The sequence below is a fragment of the Oreochromis niloticus genome, linkage group LG15, assembly GCF_001858045.2.
Source record: "Oreochromis niloticus isolate F11D_XX linkage group LG15, O_niloticus_UMD_NMBU, whole genome shotgun sequence".
In the NCBI taxonomy this organism is placed as follows: domain Eukaryota; kingdom Metazoa; phylum Chordata; class Actinopteri; order Cichliformes; family Cichlidae; genus Oreochromis; species Oreochromis niloticus.
In genome coordinates, this window is record NC_031980.2 from 2255896 (window position 1) to 2276546 (window position 20651).

General features: G+C 43.1%; 1 protein-coding gene across 4 annotated transcripts in view; it reads right to left on the reverse strand.

Moving 5' to 3' along the window:
- The window catches only part of tshr (thyroid stimulating hormone receptor), a 27566-nt gene continuing 6915 nt past the window's right edge, over window positions 1–20651 (reverse strand). For 2 of the 4 annotated variants that reach the window (XM_005449553.3, XM_005449554.3), the window contains exons 3-11: window positions 19406–19477; window positions 18524–18598; window positions 14188–14262; window positions 12771–12845; window positions 12064–12141; window positions 11419–11487; window positions 8165–8242; window positions 3136–3324; window positions 2–2770 (exon numbers count right to left, since the gene is read on the reverse strand). In XM_005449553.3, coding sequence (XP_005449610.1) covers window positions 1315–2770; window positions 3136–3324; window positions 8165–8242; window positions 11419–11487; window positions 12064–12141; window positions 12771–12845; window positions 14188–14262; window positions 18524–18598; window positions 19406–19477 — 2167 coding nt within the window. In that variant the 3' untranslated portion in view covers window positions 2–1314. 4 annotated transcript variants of the gene reach the window in all.

The window sequence follows — 20651 nt, forward strand, 5'->3', positions numbered from 1 at the left end:
CAGAGTTGGGAATGTTGCACTATTTTCCATGCGGACACAAATTGCAGCAATCTGATCGAATATCTTCAAGACAAATATGGATGCAAATGTATTTTTTTAAAAAGAAAAAGATTTGAACTAATCCCCACTCGCCCTGTTCATCTCTAAAGTCACCCAGAAGGTGAAATGCTAACCTGATGTTTAGCCACTGTTAGCAGAAGGTTTCCTTTAATGTCTAACAGCTCAGCATCGCAGAAGTTCACATGCGTCTCAGGTATGCTAGCTTTAAGCTCTCCACTGATTGTAGAAGTCACTGGTTTCCACACAGGGATGGAAAAATACCACGATAACGCTGGAAAAACAACCACGACATTCCAAAGGAGACACACAGCTTTAACAGTATGCATTAGTGATTAACATACCAGTGTGTGATTTGGAGAAACTGCCAAAAATCCAAATAGGTCTTGTTTTTGGATCACATGGTTCCAAGACGTGAGATGTTAGTTCTTTGAAGGGGGTTTCTGATTGAGTTAGCGACCGAAACATTTGGTAAAGTGACTCACGCATGGAGCAAAAGTAAACAGATATTTTATGAATCTAATTAAGTGATACATCAATTTGTTGGTCGTATATGCAAATAAATGCACTTTTTGTTTCCAAGGTAAAAACACTTTCCAACATCAGAGTAAATTACTGTAATCACCAAATGTAGTTAGACGAGAAATGCAAAAGAATAGCAATAGGGTATGTGTTCTGTTCTAAATGCCCTCATATATTTATAGTACATACAGAGGTATTAATAAAATGGATTTAAAAAATCGTTCTTTTTACAAACTGGGTTTAGTTTCCACTGTTGAACGGCACTGAGCCAGCAGGCTGTCCTTGAACACGATATTCACATATAAACAGAGTTCCTCAGAAAGAGCTTCGTGTCACTGGAAGCTGAAGTACGTCAGATAATGTGTAATATTTCCCTGTTTCTCAGTGCTGGACTGTGCCACACATTTGGTATCAGCCTCAGTATACCAAGTATAATTAAGATACTGAAAACATATAAGTGAGTGTTACTCCTGCCGTTTTTTTCCCCTTAAAATGATCTCTATTCTGCAAAGGACTATAAGTGAGATGAAGTCAGGCTCATATTTCAGTGACACTTGATATTCTCCAACAACTGGAACCATAAAATCATCACAGGCGAAATTGTGAAAACAGCTGAACTCAGTCTGAAAGCTGAAGCAGATACAGGATACTGGAGCTGTCTGTTAAATATCCCAACACTTCAAGGTCTCTCCTCTCTCACCTGAGCCTGTCTTATGTTACTGCCTTGAGCCGGCCTCATGTGTCCAACCTCTGGCTCTCTTCGGGATTCTTCTGTTGGCCGATTGCTGGGTGGTAGGTATGTCCTGCAGACCTTTTCAGGTGGATAGGCACTTCTTCCTGGCCTATGCTCCCTCCTTTGCGACTTTTATCCTTGTCTCTCCTTATCTGAGATGTCCCGCTGCTGCCCTTTGACGAGACTGTCTGGCCTCTGAACAGCTGTGCTCGCTGCTGACACAGACCCACCTTACTGAGAAGGATGAATATGTCTCCCCTGAAGGCTTTAGTGAAGATGGCATAGAGGAACGGGTTGGCACAGGAATTGAGCGGGTAGAAGAGCACCAATAAAATCTTGGAGTTGGACACGGTGATGAGCGGCCGGTCCAGCACGGCTGATATGGCGTAGAAGGAAATTGGCGCCATGCACAAGAAGTCAGTGAAGATGAGGACAGCCATGCGCTTGGCAATGTTGGTATCCTTGGATCCAGAGTGGTAGTGAGGGTTATGCACCGTGCAGTAGATCTTGAAGTAGCAAGCACAGATGATGAAAAATGCTAAGATGTTGAGGACGAGCACCGACATGATGTAGATCTGAGCCGCTGTGGACTCGGTGTCCATGGGGAGGCAGATGCTGACCTTCTGGTAACTGCTCACACCGACCAGTGGGAGCAAGGCCAGGAGGATGCAGAAGACCCAGCCGCCTAACATGACAGCCGCTGCGTGATGCAGGTGCAGCTTGCGATCCAGCCGCATGGCAAAGGTGATGGCGTACCACCTCTCCAGAGTGATCGCCGTCAAGGTGTAGACAGACAGCTCGCTGGCGAAGACTGTGAAAAACCCAGCAAGTCCACAGCCGGGGCCCGTCTGCCAGTCTATGGCGTGGTTGAAGTATTCGGCTCGCGTATGGAGGTCTACAGAGGCGATGAGCAGCAGGTAAATCCCCATGCACAGATCTGCAAAGGCCAGGTGGCACATGAGGAACCGGGAGACTGAGAGCTTGTAGTGGCTGGTGAGGAGCACCAGGAGCACCACCACGTTTCCCAGAACAGCCAGCAAGCTCACAAACCACACAGACACCCGCAGGAAGCCAAAACCCATTATGTCCTCACAAGGATTGAACTCATCGGGCGCTGGTGCGCACGCCACCTCCTCTCCCTCCTCGCACACCACATAGTCATAACGACTGTCAAACTCCTGACTGTTGTCCTCCTGGGGGTTCTTTAGGGTCTCTCCGAAACCCACATCCTCATCTGGGTGGCCTCCAAAGTAGGCGTGGTAGTGCAGGCTGCCGTGGAAGTCACCGCTCTTCCAATCTTGCTGGGACTCTCTGTGACCCCCGTCTTTTAGCTCCCGGTCCGGGAGTGTTTCCACAACACCGTCCCCCTGGAGGGAAGGCATGCGCAGGGGCCCCACGGAGCGCTTTTGATGCTGGTCGTACAAAGCAGTAAGGTTGCAGATGATGTACTCCAAAAAGCTGAAAAACACATGCAGACGAATGCACAGAACATTGAGCCCATAAAATAATGATGCAGTCATTTTTATATCCACTTGAAGGAAAAGGGAATCCTGTTTTGAGAGCCATTACTAGTCTGGCTCGACCTCATTCCTACAATAACAGCAGTGAGTGACACTAATTATGGAAGCACTGTAATGAATTATAGGTAAACACGTCAGGACAGTTGATTCAATCCCTGCCAACATCTACATCATGCAAGTGCAGCTGCTGCCGCTCGCTGTGGTGGATCATCCAAATGCACGAAATTCAAGGACTACATTTTTCATGCTGCCTTCTACACTACACTTCACCAGCTACAAAAAACAAGAACTGATGAAACGCACCCTCGCTTCTTTTTAAGGTTTTTGAAGCCGCAGCAGTGGCTCGGGTACGTCAGGTTGGCGACGGTGAGGTGCTTAAAGGTCTTGATGGGCGGCAGTTTCTTGAGGGCCCAGGCATCACGTGCCTTCAGCTCCCGGACAGAGTCCATCCCTGTGCTTGGCAGGGAGGTGATCCCTGTTTGGGACACGTCTCTGAAAGACAGGTGGGGAATAAAAGACCTCAATTTCGGCCAGAATCATTAGCCAAAACAAAATGGTTATTTCCATCTGCAGTAATTTATATTTGTTGGCACGTTATGTTCTCGGACCTCCTCAGCCTTCCACATGCACAAGATGGAGAAATAAGCAGCAAGACAGAAGATTTGACACTGATTACAACAGACACAGCATGAAAAGGAGGAACTAGGGTGTAGGTGGGTTGCAAAGAGCCTTACAGAGGAGATTTAACACTTGGGTGTATCGAAGGGATCGCCATAGATTTTGATTTTTGACCTTATTAGTGGCAGACTGGTCATGATGGGAGAGTGTGAGGGATGCAAGTCAGTCACACAGCACAGATGATTCAGAAACAATTGGGGAGAAGGCCAAACAATTGCTGTTGCCCAGTGGTGGGTTCTGTTTTCAAAGGTACCTTCGATATCTCAAATATTTGCTATATTTCCGCTCTGCTGCGGCTTTTCTTTGCTGGAATTTACATTAGGTCCACAGTCTGTGGAAAATATGGGATTTAAACATTGTTTTCCCCCACAAAAATCCCACACATCTGTGGGGCTATGGGATTACTCGAGAGGTGATGCAGCCGCGTCTTGGATAACACTTTGAAAATGGAATTACCAAATAACACATTATGAGCTCTGAGGCTGCAAATCAGGCTACGTCCGCGATACAGCTGATAACATGCAGTTTAAAAAAAATCTGTATCCCATAACATAAGCATGCTAACATAATACCAAGCACAATACTTTAATCTCACAAAGTGAAAGAACAGCACTTGGTGACTTTCAAGTCCAGACTTTGGAACAGACGTACTTTGAGCAACCCAAAAAAAAAAAAGCTAGACATGATGAGACCAGCGAGCTCACGGATGGATTAAACAACACCCTCCATCTGTTTCCTTGAGTGAACTTCTTAGCCCATCATCTTTAAGTAATTACAGGCGGTATTTCTCGCACTCAGCTGTCATGCCAAAGCCAGCTCAACCTCGGGACGAAGACATCCAGGGAATTGACAATTTCACCAACATCCTGCGTGATCGTGTTATCAGGACATTCCAACCTACAGCGCCACCCCCTCCTCCATGGGCCAAGTAGAGTCCAAGCTCCGTTTCGCTTTAGTTTCCTAACCCTATATTGCTCCAAGTCATCGATTAATTTAATTAAATCAGATGTTTTCTAAGAGTTCATTTGTTCTTTTTTTAGTCCCATTTGCTCTCCACTCCTCTCTGTCCTCTGGTCTCTGCCCTCTCATGGGGCTCGTTGTGAAACGCCGTTTTAAGAAAAAGAAACAATAACAAAAGAGCAGCGCAGACCCTGAGAGTGTTGGTCTGATTTTGTCATTTCCAGATGTTTAGCTCATGACCTCATGGAGGTGACCTAACTCAGGACATGTTCCTCAGTGGAATAGAGGAAGAATACCTGCACACAAAACCAGTTTACCTTACCAGACACTTACCAGCTAGAGCCGAGCCACAACAGCAACCGGATAGCTGTGGTTAAAGGTGTTTGCATCAAATATCCTTATATATGAGGTCACAGCGAAAAAGAAAACAGTATCGGAGAAATGTCGGAAGTCTCTCCATCACATGCTCGCACACAATGCGTGTCAGGTTTCCTGGTGAAAGGCACAGCTGTGGCGGAATGATTTTTCCTCTGTCCTGTTTCACAGACATGTCTCATCAAGTCTACACATTATGAATGACCACATTGCTGAACTCTAACTGGACTTACTGTCAGTAACTTCCTAAACAGGGCTAGTGCTAAATATCCCTCAAAACAGTTTGCTCTAGGTGTATTTTCTAATCTTTGCTCTGTTCAGAATCTGGCTTTTCATGTTTTAAAACCTACAGCCATATAAAACAGAAAGTGCAGCCTCTCTATTCAATTCAGTTTTACTTATACAGCGCCAAATCACAACAACAGTCGCCTCAAGGTGCTTTATATTGTAAGGTAGACCCTACAATAATACATACAGAGAAAACCCAACAACCATATGACCCCTATGAGCAAGCACTTTGGCGACAGTGGGAAGGAAAAACTCCCTTTTAACAGGAAGAAACCTCCGGCAGAACCAGGCTCAGGGAGGGGCGGGGCCATCTGCTGTGACCGGTTGGGGTGAGAGAAGGAAGACAGGATAAAGACATGCTGTGGAAGAGAGACAGAGATTAATAACAGGTATGATTCAGTGCAGAGAGGTCTGTTAACATTATCTCCAGTTCTAAAAGTTTCAGTATCAGGATATGTCATTATTTATCCAGAAACAGAAGAAATGTCCCCTCCGCGAATCGCTACCTTATCGTGTTGGAGGGGTTTGTGTGTCCCAGGGATCCCAGGGGCTATGTTGAATGGGGCTTTTGCCTCCTGGTAGGGTCTCCCATGGCAAATTGGTCCTGGGTGAGGGACCAGACAAAGAGCGATTCAGAAGACCCCTATGAAAAGACCATCGAGGGAACAGTTCACCCTGCCGGGGACAGAGTTACCGGGGCCCCGCCCTGGAGCCAGGCCCGGGGAGGGTGCCAGAGGGCGAGCGTCTGGTGGCTGGGCCTTAGTCCATGGGGCCCGGCCGGGCACAGGCCGAAAAAGGGACATGGGCCCATCTTCCTGCAGGCCCACCACCCGCAGGAGGCACCGTAGGGGTCGATTGCAATGTGAGCCGGGCGGCAGCCAGGAGCGGAGCCAGACCAATCCCCGGCTACCAAGACTGGCAATTGTGACACAGTTGAGGTGGTTCGGGCATCTGACAAGGATGCCTCCTGGGCGCCTCCTGGGTGAGGTTTTCCAGGAATGTCCCACCGGGAGGAGGCCCTGGGGCAGAACAAGGACACGCTGGAGAGATTATATCTCTCGGCTGGCCTGGGAACGCCTTGGTGTTCCCCCAGACAAGCTGGAGGAGGTGGCTGGGGAGAGGGAGGTCTGGGCTTCTCTGCATGGGCTGCTGCCCCTGCAACCCGGCCCCGGATAAGCGGAAGAAAATGGATGGATGGAGAGAAGAAATGTGTGAAAAACTACATACACCCGGTGATTCTACCAGGAGCTGGTAGAATCACCTTTAAAAATGAAAGGTAGCCATTTTCTGTATGACTTTATCAGTCTTTCACATTGCTGTAGAGGAATTTTAGCCCCATCTACTAGACAACATTGATTTAGTTCATTGCGATTTGCAGGTACTGAATTTTTCGGACCATAAGGCGCACCGGATTATAAGGTGCAAGCGAAACAAAACAGTCAGATAAGTCAAACTTTACTCAACTTATTCTTCTTGCTTCCTCCACTTCCGTACCATTGATTCATTAATGTTGAAATCTCTCGCAGCTGCTCTATTCCCATGTTGTTGCAGTATATTAATGACTAACCTCGTATTGTGGATGGATTATCTCAGTTGTTCTCCTGACTGAAGTTTGGTCCGTTTACAGCATCCTGCCATGCGATTGCATTTGTCCCTAACCATCGGGAACCCTCATGTTAACTTTTATCGAGTGGAAAAAAGTTAGCATTCATCCTCCAGCTTCACTGTGTTTATGCTATGCTAACATAGCTGTGTAGCTAGCGATCATGTAGCACATCATTATATACCAGCTAGCCCAATTTCAGTAACCCTACAAACGTCACTGCTGTTTAGTTTTCTGTCTTCATTTATGTTGGAAGTGATAGCAGAGCTGTACGTTTGAATGTTTCAGAAATCTCTCAGTCAGAACATGCTATATCATGTTTAGGTGGAAGCTAGCGAGCTAACTTCAGGGTTATTATCTTGCCGCAGCCAGGAGGCAGCCTGGGATCGAACCACTGATTTTCTGATGTAGTGGCTGACCTGCTCTGCCACCTGAGCTACAGCCACCCTAAATGTAATGAATTCTGTTTTCATGGATGCCTGGATGTTAAACTTCATTGTTACACCTGGTAATGCAGCAACGCTGATCATTTTATTACAGATTAAAGAATTTAAACAGTTTTTAACTCTCAGTGATGCCACAGTGTTCGTTTGACTTTGGGACCTGAAGTGGACAGAGTTTAGGACCCAGATTACTCTGCGAGGTTCCTGACTACGGTAGCCGTAATGCTCCAACAATCCATCAAGCGGTGCGGCTTTGTAGCTTACCAAAGTCGGACTTTTGGACAGATGTTTGAGCGCCGTGTACCACATAAAATCGGTTCGAGGTCAGTAAGTACAACCACAATTCATACATAAGGTGGAACGGATTATAAGGCGCACTGTCGAATTTTGAGAAAATTAAAGGATTTTAAGTGCGCCTTATACTGCGGAAAATATGGTATTTGTTTATGCAAAGCTTTCTGAAGTCCCCAGTATGCCTGCAGCGTGGTCATTTCCATTTCATTTATGCTCATCGTTATGGTGCAGCTAACAGAAAAAAAACCTCTACATCAGCGCTAATACAGGAACAGAAAAGAAGTCAAAACTTTCTCATTTCCCCTTTAGCAACAATTGCAGGGGTGGGAGTGATGTAAGGCTTAAAAGTAGAGGTGAGGCTGCTTTAATAATAGGGCTTCAGTAGCTGATTGTGCTTTTTTTTAAAACCTTTGCTCATTTGAATAATTGGAGTAAATTTCTCGACTGTGTTTGTGGTATTTACACTCCCTTTATAAATATTGTCACTTTTGGCTTCGACAAACCAACATGACAATTGCAAAAATATAAATATTGATCATTTAGAAGAATCTGGAGACCAGAAATAAATGGCTGACGTCACGTCCATCTTTTATATACAGTCTATGTTATCAATATGCAATAAAATAATATAGTATAAGTGTGTAGAAGTACAAGGAGTTGATAAGAGTGGCTCAAATTTTCAGGTACTCACAGAAGAATGGGGCCGCTGATGGTTCCCACAAAACATCCGTCATCCATCTCGGTTAAATACTTATTCCTGTGAAGGTCGCTGGACAGGAAAGCACAAAATTAAGTTTTTTCGAGACAAAGAAAACCTGCACATTTAAGTCGGACTGACAAAGGTGAGGTGCGAGATCATATTTTCTCAGGCCTCATCGCTGCACATTTTCTCTTGTTTTTAGGAAACATCACAGAAAACGTCTCACTTGCATTGTTGATTCAAATTCGACAGTATAAGATTTGATGGTACCTACTTCTCACCCTTGTGCACATCTCCCTGAATCCCTTAAATCTAATAAGAATAATAGACATGTGAGGGATGTGTTTGTCTTGGTCAGGCTGTGCTGGGATCAGTTCTCCCCTCAGCGCAGATCAGGCGCCAACACAAACACCCGTGTGGTAAGACTCACTAGTTACCGACCAATGGCTTAATTGGGCTGTTATAAGGACCTGGACTTGAGTGTAGGTGTTGTAAAAGAGGAGAGGGGTCTTAAATTAATATCATTAATATCTCATATCCTGACTATGCAGGATTCTGGACCAGAGGTGAAAAGCAGAAAACATGTTGCGACAAGGAGGGAAAAGGCGATATCGTTACCTTTTCTCTGCTCGGTGATTTATGAGGTTATTGAATGCAGGAGCATGAGATAGATTTCTACAAGCCTGAGGACTCGTGTCACTGAGTATTTGGGAGAAGGCCACTCTTAATGCAGACTTCCTGATAGACACATTTGGAAACATATTTCCCCGTGAGAGCTCCTCCTTGCTAATCAAGAGCTGGACTTTTTGAGTGCATATGAGAAGGTCCAACTATGATCCTTCTGTAGTGTAATTTTGGGTAAGGAAATAGACATCCCAGATGTCAGAAAGTGTTTAACCCAGGCAAAATGCTGCATAATCTAATTTGTGGGAAAATAGAGGGCCAATAAACTGCCTGGTTTCAGGGCCCCAGTGACAGATAGTTAACCAGATACGATAAAAAAGAATTTTAAAAAAGCTCTTAAAACATTGTTTTGATTATTCAGTGTGATAGTGTCTGAAAGTGATGGGAAAGGTTTTTGGGAAATGTTCTTTTGCCTTGTTGGTCAGAGTTAAGAAGGTGTCTTTAGCTTCTCAATATTTTAGTAATAATTTAAGTAATCACTGTCTGTTGTTTCTTTGCCTAACAGACTAACTGCTGTTCATCCAACCCACTACAACCTTTTGTAGTGGGTTGGATGGCTGGTGGCGTTCCAGTGTTTCCGGTGCCTGTTAACTCTGTGTATACACAGAGGTCTAACACAAAGTTAGGGATGTTTGGTTATCTGTCAACATTAATGAATTCCTACACCTTTTATCCCTTTAACCATCACATCTAAGGTCCAAACCCATATCCCTTTGTTTCTTTGTTTTTCTTTCTTTGGGCTTCAGTAAAGTGCTGACAGGTCTTCCAATTCGACAGGTGAAACAGATAGCAGGATGATGTCATATGTGCCACCAGCTACAGGTTGAGACATCCGTCACCTTGTATTCTTCTGATACATCTTAAGGCCTTTTCCCACCTTGTGAACACGTGAACACGCGCAAAGTCCTCACCAACATCCCACCCCAAAAACCATCTATCTTCAAAGGGAACAAAATGCAGCACAATGAAATCCAGAAACCAAACCCTCGAGCAAGAACAGAGAAATAAGAGAGAACAACAGCAGGCACTGTGGTGGTCCATGCTGTGAGGACATCCCCACTACGAATAAGGCCAACTAAATTGGGAGCCCAGAGACCCCAAAGGACAGGGGGACACTCTCATAGGGCTTAAATCTGTGACTCTCCACCATTTGACCCTAGAACTGAAGAAGCTTCTCGGATGAGAGGTGAAACGTCTTCAAGCAACTTAAAGAAGTCCAGACGCTTTTCTTTCCATCTCCTTAGACTATGATGAGCTGGATGACTGAGAACCTCCACAGATCTCAGATGGACATTCATGTAACTGTTTTATTCATTGTCTCTGTTTCCTGTGAGAAATGATGCTAACCATTCAGTCATGTTGTGCGTGCGTGATTGAGTGATTTCCAGCTGTCGTTTCAACGTCCCACCATGACACATGGACCTGTGGTGTGAACATTATTACTGTAGCGGCACAGATATTAATAAATACAACTCTAGTTCACTATATCAGTGCACATAAAAGGCCCTGACTAAGAGTGAGAAGGATAAAAAAAATTTGGCCTTTTTGATAGATACAGTGAAGAGTGGCAGGAAAGCAGAGGGAGAGAGAGGAAGACATGCAGCATATGGTCGCCTGCTCATCCCAGTGAGCTAAACCAGTACCCAGGGCAGCCTTTTTTAAAGAGCTAAAATTGATCACTTTTGTGTGGCGAAAACCACTTAAAGCCACAAAAAAAACTAGCAGGAGAAACTGATGTGAGAGCTGCTTCAGCTAAACTCATCGGTTCTTGGTAGGAGTTAAAAAAACCCCAGTGTGGAGGCACCTGGAAATGAACCTCACAGGTTCAGATGAGTTGTGTCTGATAAGGAGATGGATACATCTGCTGGTGGAGCTTGTTGCTAAGCAATGAAATTGAAGGTATTGTGCACAAAAGTGCCTTCAGTACAAGCAGAAGAGATGGCAATATCGAGATGAGACAGAGGCTGTATTTTCTTTTATTTTGAAATGTGCATTTCACATGGAAAGGTAAAAAAAAAACTACTGCACTATGAGAGACGCCGCCCTGAGGAGCATCTATCTCACAGTACCAACCCTGACTCGTCTGGATTCATCTCAAGATACCATTTGAGCAGTTACTATCACACACAGTGTGAGTGTAGCCTCCTCAAAACTAGTAAAAACTAGAATACGTAGGAACAAAAACTACACTCTCCCCAAACAGGTGCCAGTGAAGCTCAAGCCAGCAGCCGGTTATCTTAGCTTGAATTTGGACTAAAGGCTGGAAACAGAAGGAAACAAAGGAAACAGTACCACTGGTAAAACAGCCCCTGTTGTTGTTTCTCTTCAGTTTTTATAAAGTTTAAATGGGACAGTTTAAATTTAAAACCTGGCAGACAAGCCGTTTCTTTCTTACTCTTTCCGTTCTTTACCACGTTGGCTGTAGCTCCATATTTACCTTACCATTCACCATTAAAGTCTGGAAGGCATGGGAAAAAAGCACATTTCCCAAAATTCCCAGCTCTATAACCAATCATACCAGTTTTACTTCAACATGGTGTTTAGTCGCCAGAAATACTTACACTTGATCTAACTTTGTCCCGTTGAAGGCATGATGTCGTACGGATCTGAAGCCGTTTCCATACAGCATGCTGGAACAAAGGAATAAAGGAGAAGGCACTCATCAGGACTTGTCTCCTTCGGTTTAATAACCAAGCTGGTGAATGAAAATACTTTCCACATGTTGATCCTTCATCCGCTCCTCTGCACCAGTGACAGATGAGTGGGGCCTACTTGTTTCACTTTTTATGGTGAGACTTGTCTGTCCGTGCAATTTTGCAGTTCTTAAACCCAACATTTACCTCACTTCCCTCATTCCCAAATCCAACCGCATGCATGTGATTGCCCGTCAGTGGGCGGTTGAGAGTGATTGTCCCGTTGTACTTGTTTTTGCTATCTTTGTCAGCTCGAGTGAGGTCGGGGTGAGGACATGTTTTTAAAGTGAGGTCATTTTGGACGGTCCCCATTTCCTCTGGTGGCTATTTTAAGGTTTTTGCTTGGATGAAACCAATGTTACAGTGTTTTTCTGCTATAGGCTACATGCAAGCGTAACATATAAATATGGATTTGCATTAGGTGTGCGATTGAGCTTTTTTAATACAAAGCATATACGTGCATCTGCGTGTGGTCCCCCCCGGCCCCCTGTGAGTGCGGTTCATATAGCTCACACTGTCAGCGCTTCGCTGGTGATGCCACGGAACGAGTTGGCTGGGATCTCGGTGATGTAGGGGTGATCAACAATTTCCCTGCAAAGGAAGACGGAGAACGGGCAGGAAATGAAGTGGTGTTGTAAATAAATGCCTTTCACTGGAAAGTGGCATGGGGAGAAATGTGGTGTTGATGATTGTTTCGCAAGTGTTACAGCTGGGTAGGAAAATTAGATTTAGGAAATAAAGGAGCTGACTGAGTGGGTGAGGACAAAGAGAGATGAGACTGTGGATGTGGCTCATTTTAAACAATACCAGGGAGGCAGATAAGATACGAGCACACACACACACAGAGGACTTGGCAAATTTTGTATGTCAATAACTTACAAAAGAAATCCAAAGAAAAGTGATAGAATTTCACAAAATCGTGGCCACGCTTCCCATTATTCCTGCTAGGTTGTGTTCCAAATGACTTGCCCAGCCTTGTTTTGTGAAATACAAAGGAGCATTATCAGTCTTTTCATTCTTTGTGCTTTGACACAGAAACGATAATCACGAACCATGAGATGCTAACTTTTCAGAATAAAAACACTACATTATTCTGTCAACAATGTAGCAAAGAGAGGAGATGATAATGGCCAAGTATCCCTCTAAGTCTTATTGATTTACCATATTATAGTAATCAGTTGTGTTGATGTTCAAAGTAGGAGTTTTAAGAAGCAACTTACAGGATGAAGTTCATGTCGTTAGAGTGGATGTTGCTCAAATCAGGGAAGAAAGTGAGGCCAGTATTGAAAATCCCCCTGAATGGCACAGAAAAGGTTACATTCATCAGTAATTGATCACAAAAACCACCTTTAAAGGGGACCTATTATGCTTGTTACCCACTTTCTGGACTCTAATAGTGTTTTTGCATCATTGATCCTAGATTTTTGTGCTTTGGTGCAACCATTTATTTTACTCTCCGTCTGAAACAGCTCATGTTAGCTCCCTGTCTTTAAGCTAACTGCCCCTCGCTACCCACAGACTGAAACTACAGACAGTATAAAACATTGATGTAGAAATGTGGAAATGCCTTAAAGTTACAGTGTGTAAAATCTCACCACTAGATGTCCACTGTTTACCTCGACTGTCAATATGTCTATTTGCTCAGGAGGAGGCTGTAAAACTTTGTGAAAGGACTCCGATATGAAACGATAACTGACTCACTTCGATGACGTGAGTTGTTGAGGATATTGGGAACCTTTCCACTGTTAGCTGCTGTTGGCCGGCATTAGTCACCTTATCTTTGAAGTGGATCTAACGTTGTTATTCTGACACTTACTGGATACATTTTTTTAACATTGATAAAAAGTCTGTTTTGTATATTTCAGTCATTCAAAATATAAGACTATCTGAGGTATGGGACTGCACACTCACTGGCGCACGAGTTGTCAATCACAAGTAATGAGCCAATGAGCGTGCAGTTTCACAGTCAGACGTGCGCTTCTTCATCACGCCCTGCTTTCTGCAATGAAAACGGTGATGGTGGAAACACATGACTTCAGAAACCAATTGGTGGAGTCACAGTAGCTATGTCCATGTTTTATACTATCTGTGATTTCAATACAAACAGGGCTGTGTGCCTGAGATGATCATATTTTAGATATCCACTCTCAGTGATGTCAGAGTCAAGAGCAGAAAACAACCCTGTGAAACAGTGTTTAGAGCACCCTGACCTCGCAGGGATTACTGTGACAGGTGCTAACCTCATTATTTGAACATTTGGGCCATATGAGCTTTCACTAGTCTACTATGTATGACAGAAAATAAAGAAAACCATTATATGTCCACTTTATAAGTGCAATGCATGCTACTCTCATTATTGACTCTCTGCTGAATTCATTATAAATGCATCATAAAGTGACAGGAAAGAAAAGACAGACTGTATCATTTAATATAAACAGTCCTTAAAATATAAGCTTTTAATAGCCAAGTAGAGGCAATGGGCTTTTTAACAGAAGCTAACCATGAATAAAGACATCATCTCAAACTGCTAAACGTTGGCCTCCTGAAAGGAAAAATGTCTTCAATGATCCCCCCCCCTCATGCTTTGACTTCATTCTAATGTTGACTTTTTTAAAGACCTGTTCTAAGAGTACTTACAGGTACTTGAGCTCTGGGAGATGTTTAAAGGCTTCTGGGTCAATGTAGGTCAGACTTTTTGCGTTCCGAATCTCACTGAAAGAGCAAACACGGAGAGGTGTCAGCTGCTGCACATGTGCTCACCTTTAAATCCAAACGAATGCAGAGCATAAGTAGAAAACGAAGGTGTCGATGCCATAGTGATTCAGAAACACACGCGCTTTACAATCTTCAGACCTGCTGAGGGAACAGAGCAAGGTGGATGCCAGTGCGCAAGAGAAGGGAAACTTGGTGCAGACAGCCAGGATCGGAAGTAAAGTCCAATTAGTGTTTCATTAGTGTGTTTACTCTGGTGCGCCCTGTGCTGCACTGAACTCTTCTCACTGCTGTCTGAGGCCATGAGGTGCTCTGGAACGTGTATCCTGGCCTTTCTTCACACACCTGGCAAACCTCATTGAAAGTCCCCGGGTAGATGAGGTTCATCTTCCCAGTGCTGTTGTGTAGAAACTCAGGGCTTACAGCAAAATATCGGAGGCAGTTAAATAAGCAAATACAACTTTTCCATAGTCTGTTAAGTTGGCTACTAAACTGATGAGTGGCAGCACTTTAGTGGGGCGAGGAAACCAGGTAAGCTGAAGAGTCAGAGTCTTTCTTATTATCCTTTGAACACCAAAATATGTGCCAAACAGCACGGTCGGGGATTTGATTTCTTTTTACTTGGATTATTGGTCGATGAAGTTTGTGTTTCTGTGGGTGGTCCTCTTTTCTTTGTTCAGCCATAGCGTCTTTGATGGGTGATGTCAACCGTGCAATTTGCGCTGTTGCATCGAGCCTAAGTAAAAACTAGAACTGGGTTTACATAGCCAAGGTAAACGGCACAACCATGACAGAGAGGAAACAGGTCTGCCCTGTACATAGAAATATAGGACACACGGAGAAAATGATATTTCAAACCAAGAGAAGAGAAAGAGGTGTTATTCTGGTCACTTTAAAGACAAACGCATTGATTTTTCTTTTTTTTTTTTGGCCACTTGGGGGCAGCAGCACAAACTATAAATACTACATTTACAAATTATCACCATAATTTCTCAGTTAACCTGCAATACACTGACAAAATTTTATTTTTTTAAATTTTTATTCACTTGTATTCTGTTTTTTGGTTCCCAGAATTTAACCCACTGCTCTTCCCCCTGTCTTAACCCCCGGCTGAGGGATACATGCTGTACCCTAGCCCACCCTTTAAACTGTGCTCAATCATGGCATGCAGTTCATACACTAGTCAAACAAGCCAGACTTCTGGGATCAAAAATACTCGATCATGGTACAAATCCTTAATTCTGATTATACCATCTGTGTTTCTCTATGTCTTGTACTGTACTGCCACACCTCCTTGCATTTTGCTAGGAAAATGGGAAATTGGTGTAATGATTTATTGACATGTGCAAATGTAAATATAAAAATAGTATATAAGGCAAAATCAAAATGATCAAAATGATCCATCACTGATTAAATAATATTGAGGCTCAAACTTTGAGGAGGCCAGTCCACGACTGATAGTCTTCCATTGCTTGTTTTCATATCCAGGTATGCTTTTGCTGCTTTGGCAGTGTGTTTGGGATAATTGTCATATCAAAATCTGATGACACCTGTGAGGATCCACACAGGCTGAAATGCAGCCCTGAACCATGACAGAGCCTCCACCATGTTTCACAGATGGTTGCAGACAGTCAGTGCTGTTCCTCTCCTGACTTCCTCCATACGTATGGTGGCTGTAGCTCAGGTGGTAGAGCAGGTCATCTACTGATCGGAAGGTTGGTGGTTCGATTCCTGGCTTCCCCTAGTCTGCATGCCAAATATCCTTGGGCAAGATACTAACCCCAAATTGCTCTCCAATGCATCCATCGGAGTATGAATGTGTGTGAATGTTACTTAGAAAGCACTTAGAACAATATGCTTGTGCAAATGTGGTGTGAATAGGTGAATGCACAAGTTGTGTAAAGTGCTTTGAGTGCTCAGATGAGTAGAAAAGCGCTATATAAGAACCAGTCCATTTACGTATCGTTGACAATTTCATATCTGGATTCTTTGATTTTCAGTCTAGTTCTTGTATAATTTGGCAAAGCGCCTCATTTTCTCCATGCTTCCCCTCCTTAAGAATGGCTTCTTGACAGCCACCCTTCCACTGAGACTATTTCTAATGAGGCTTTGGTGAACGGTAGATTCGCTGACAGCTGTATCTCTCAGGTCCTGGGTCAGGTCTTTGCTGTTTTCTTAAGGAAATGACTTTCAGATACTGGTCATCAGCTGAAAAAGCGTTTTAGGCCTGACACTTTCTTTGTACTCCATTTGCCCCGGTTCCTTACATTTTTGAAGATACACTATGTCAGGATGTGCCGTGTTTTCTTTGGAAATCCCTTTGTTGGTGGAAACATACTATTTTATGCCTATCAGACTGTGTTATCTTTGGTCTAAGGAGCTTGGAAAGAAAAGCGTCTGGACTTCTTTAAGTTTCCTTGAAGACAATTCACCTGTCATCCGAGAAGCTTCTCCAGTTCTAAGAGCAATTGGTGGAGAGTCCCAGATTTTAAGCCCTATGGGAGTGTCCTCAAGAGGGTCATGGACCCCCTGATGGTCATCTATCTAATCACACGAGCCAAGGTGTGGAAACGGGTGTGGGTCACAATCATCCAAGGTTTTGGGTGAAACCTAGCTCCACCCTATCACGTCATATCATGTTATCTTTGGCATTTTTCATAGATTCAGCTAAAGAAACGAGAACAAATGAAACATTCTTTTGAAAGGCTGCTAGTAACAAAGATACAATTTAAAATCAGTTTCTTGCTAAGTTGTCCGTTATGTGTAGACACAACATTGGTTTATCCCTTAAGTTAGGTGCCTGGACTGAAAATGAATTAAAAAGCAGCCAATGACCAAAGAAAGGCACTGAAAGACCTTCAGAAAGCCTGAAGAACTATTGATCAAGACACTATTAAAAATTACAACAAAGTCCTGCTCTTTGGAACCAAAATATAAAGGAATGAAGGATGGCTCGGGACTTTTGCACAGTTCTGTAGCTGTACATGAGGCAGACGATGAGCCAGAGCAGTGAGCTAAAGTATTCTAGTTCAGTGAGTAAAGACCTACGTTTTCTTTTTGCCATACAAGAGTTTTCATAAGTCATATCCAGACTGAAGCGGCGTGAAAGTTTACATATGAGCAGTATAGTTCAAGTGTAGCGTTGAGAGATTTCAACATTTTTACCTCCCTAAAAAACCAAGTATTCATCACACTGGTAGTTTCATTTTATGGTGGCACAAGTGAAACTTTATCCAACCCCCTCTGAATTCTTAGCTCCAATGGCGAGTCCTTGATCCACAGCTGCTGTCGGCCTCAAGCAGCCAACAGGAAGCAGAGCATTAATTTGTGTCTGACCCTGAAGGAAACCTGAGAGAGATGCTATTATCTTATGGATGGCACTACACCACACCAATCAGCGGCAAATAGGCCCCAGAGATCCAAAATACACCCCCAGAACACACATACAACCCTCAGCTAGCAGCTTGAATTATTACTTCTGTGCTTTGATATCTGGATTTCAACAGCTAATAAGGAAAGAATGAGAGAACTCGGATAGAAAAGACATCCAAATGATGGATCAAATCATGTCGAATTAACTTTTCTAGCTGTTAATCATCATTTCCGTCTCAAACGACTGCACACGCCTGCGTTTTTTAAGAGTGGAAACAAATTGGCACGTGCACAAGCTCCTGTGTTACAGGATGCTATACCTTGGAACAAATCATTCACATGAGCAGGAAGTCTTGCAGTAATATATGAAGTGCTGGGAGGTGTTCTGCTGGAAAGTGTGTGGTCCAACCAAGAGACTCAGCCATAAATCTCTATCCCATAATTGAGAATAGAGTGCACCTTGCTAGACTTTTTCCCCTGAGCTGCTTCAACGAGAGCTGGAGCATGAAGAAAAAGAGCAGAGAAGCCAAACACTGGCTGCTGTTTAGCCTCTCTGCTCTAACATCTTATTAGAGCGAACTCAGTGGTACCTCACCAAATACATCCAAGATAATGAGTTATTTCATTGAATCGAATTGTTTATCTAATCTGCATTTAGTATTCCCGCAACAGGGTTATTTCTTTAGCCTCATGAACTGGCAAAAGCGCTCTGATTACAAGTGGCGAGCAGTGTGAAAGGGAGAAATAAGCTCCTAATGTGTTTCCCTGCTTTCATTTGCTGCTGGCAAGGTTCAAAATTAAGCAGTTTTTTCTCCCGAGAGAGAGCAAATGGAACAGCTTGATCAATAAAGATCAATAAAGAGTGTGCCCTTTTCCTTTAGTTACTCACATGTGGGTAATTTTCCTCAGGCTGTAAAACGAGTGCTTCTCCAGCCTCTGCAGCGTCGTGTCCACAGATATATATCTACGAGAAATAAACAAAGCTTAAACCAAATCTATCGGACAAATTGTCTGTGTAATATAAACATAACGACTTCTTTGTAGCACGTGACTTTAAAGAATGAAGGTACTGTGGTGGTGTTAGGAGGGGGGAAACATAAGACATGTTTTCACAAATGAGTTTGTGGTTAAAAAAATCATCCTAAAGCCGGAAAGTCTTTCCTGAATTTAGAAGTCCACCTTGTGTAAAGCCTCCAAAGTCGTGGGTGATTTTACAGGCATGCACCTCGCATATACATTACTTAGTCATCAGTCACTCAGCTGCATGCTCTGAAAATAATCACCTACTTTTTTACAGTTGTTATGAATTACTTGATAAAACACACCTCTGTGTATCTGAAAATATAATTGACATTTTATTGATTTTCTGTCCTGAAGTCTGCCCATTCAGAGTCAGTCGAAATGCTGGCCGTGTGCACTTTTGTGTGGTTCAGGCTTATAGAAAACCTCTCCTCTGCACATCCGTCTCCCTTTATGCATGACTTGGACGCAGATGTGGAACTCAGCAGCTGAGGATCAAGGCTCAAGTGTATATTTTACCTCAGCACAAAGACTCCACCTCTACACCCAAAAGTCTCTGCTGGAATACCTAGGCCATGTCCAAGCCCGGCTGTGGTTGAAGGACCAACATTCCTATTGCAGGAACGCATTAGCTCTTCCAGCTCTGATTAGAAGCCAGCGGTGATACTAAACAGAGAGAATATCGTCTGCTTGGGTGACAGACAAAAGGGAAAGGGGTGGCTGGGTGTGAGGGGAATAACCTGGTACTCACATTCTTGAGATGTTGACCACGCTGGCAAAGGCATCCGCTGGCACAGATGATAGACGGGTCTCAAAAAGCCACCTGGTTAACAACAAACAAACAAAAACCCATAATGATGAATATTTAATTTGTCACAAAAAAGTTTAATTCCAATTTTACTTGAAATTTCTTTTGTAATTGTATTATTAGATAACATTTAATGACATTGCAGTAAGTAGCCAGAGCCAGCACGTCACTTTGCTAAGCTAAGTTAGCTCAGCAAAGTGACGAGCGTAGCAAAGCTTAGCATAAAGATTAGAGATGTAAAGAAAAAGCCTGGCTTAGTTGTTATTTTTACACTTCAGCTTGTTTCCAGACTAAACAAATGATAGAAGATATAATGGAGAAGTGATTTAAAGGTGGTTTTGTTACCTGTGGTAAAAGTCAGAGTAGTCTTTCCCTATTTTTTTCCAGTATAAACACTTAGCTAACATCGTAATATACACAAACCAGATGGTCATCTTCTATTTCTTTCTATTCCCTCCATCCCATCTTCTGTCAGCAGCAAAGTCAGGAATGCATTTCCCAAAATAGCAGTTTATTTGCATATGAGGATATGAACAAAAACCATTTTTTTCAGTTGAAAAAAAGAAGAAAACAAACAGTACAGGCAATGAGGGAAAGAAAGCAATTTCACAAATAAAGTCCAAATACCAACGAGTCTCCAGAAAAAAAAGATGAAAGCTTTCTCTGAAGATAATGGGGAAACAGATCCCCCCCGAAGGAACAGAACGGAAAACAAGGACATGCATGTAAGCTGGCAACCAAATCAAACAATGTCTGGGTGTGTTTATGATGTTTCAGAAAGTGTAGTGTGCGAGACATTAGAGTTCAGGAGATTTAATGGGTATGTTGTCATGAAGGAGAAGAAAACAGGTGGAAAGTTCTTAGGAAATAAAAGGCCAAGACTGAGATGTTGGTAAGGTATGTGATTCACGTGGAAGAATAGCTAACAGTTAAATAATTTTTATGTTATGGGGAAAATTATCGAATCTGAACCATTTTAAATACATATGTATATATACATATTGTAAAAGACAGAATCTTTTAAAAGAAATTTAAAACACTAAAAGAAAATATTTCAAAATCAGAAATAATTCCAGAATGGGATTATGGGAATTTTTCTTGTTTTTGCTTTATAAACTTTAGCCAGAAGATGACTAGCTTAACAAAAAAGGTTGAAAGCTGTGAGGAAACATCTTTAAACATTCGTGGC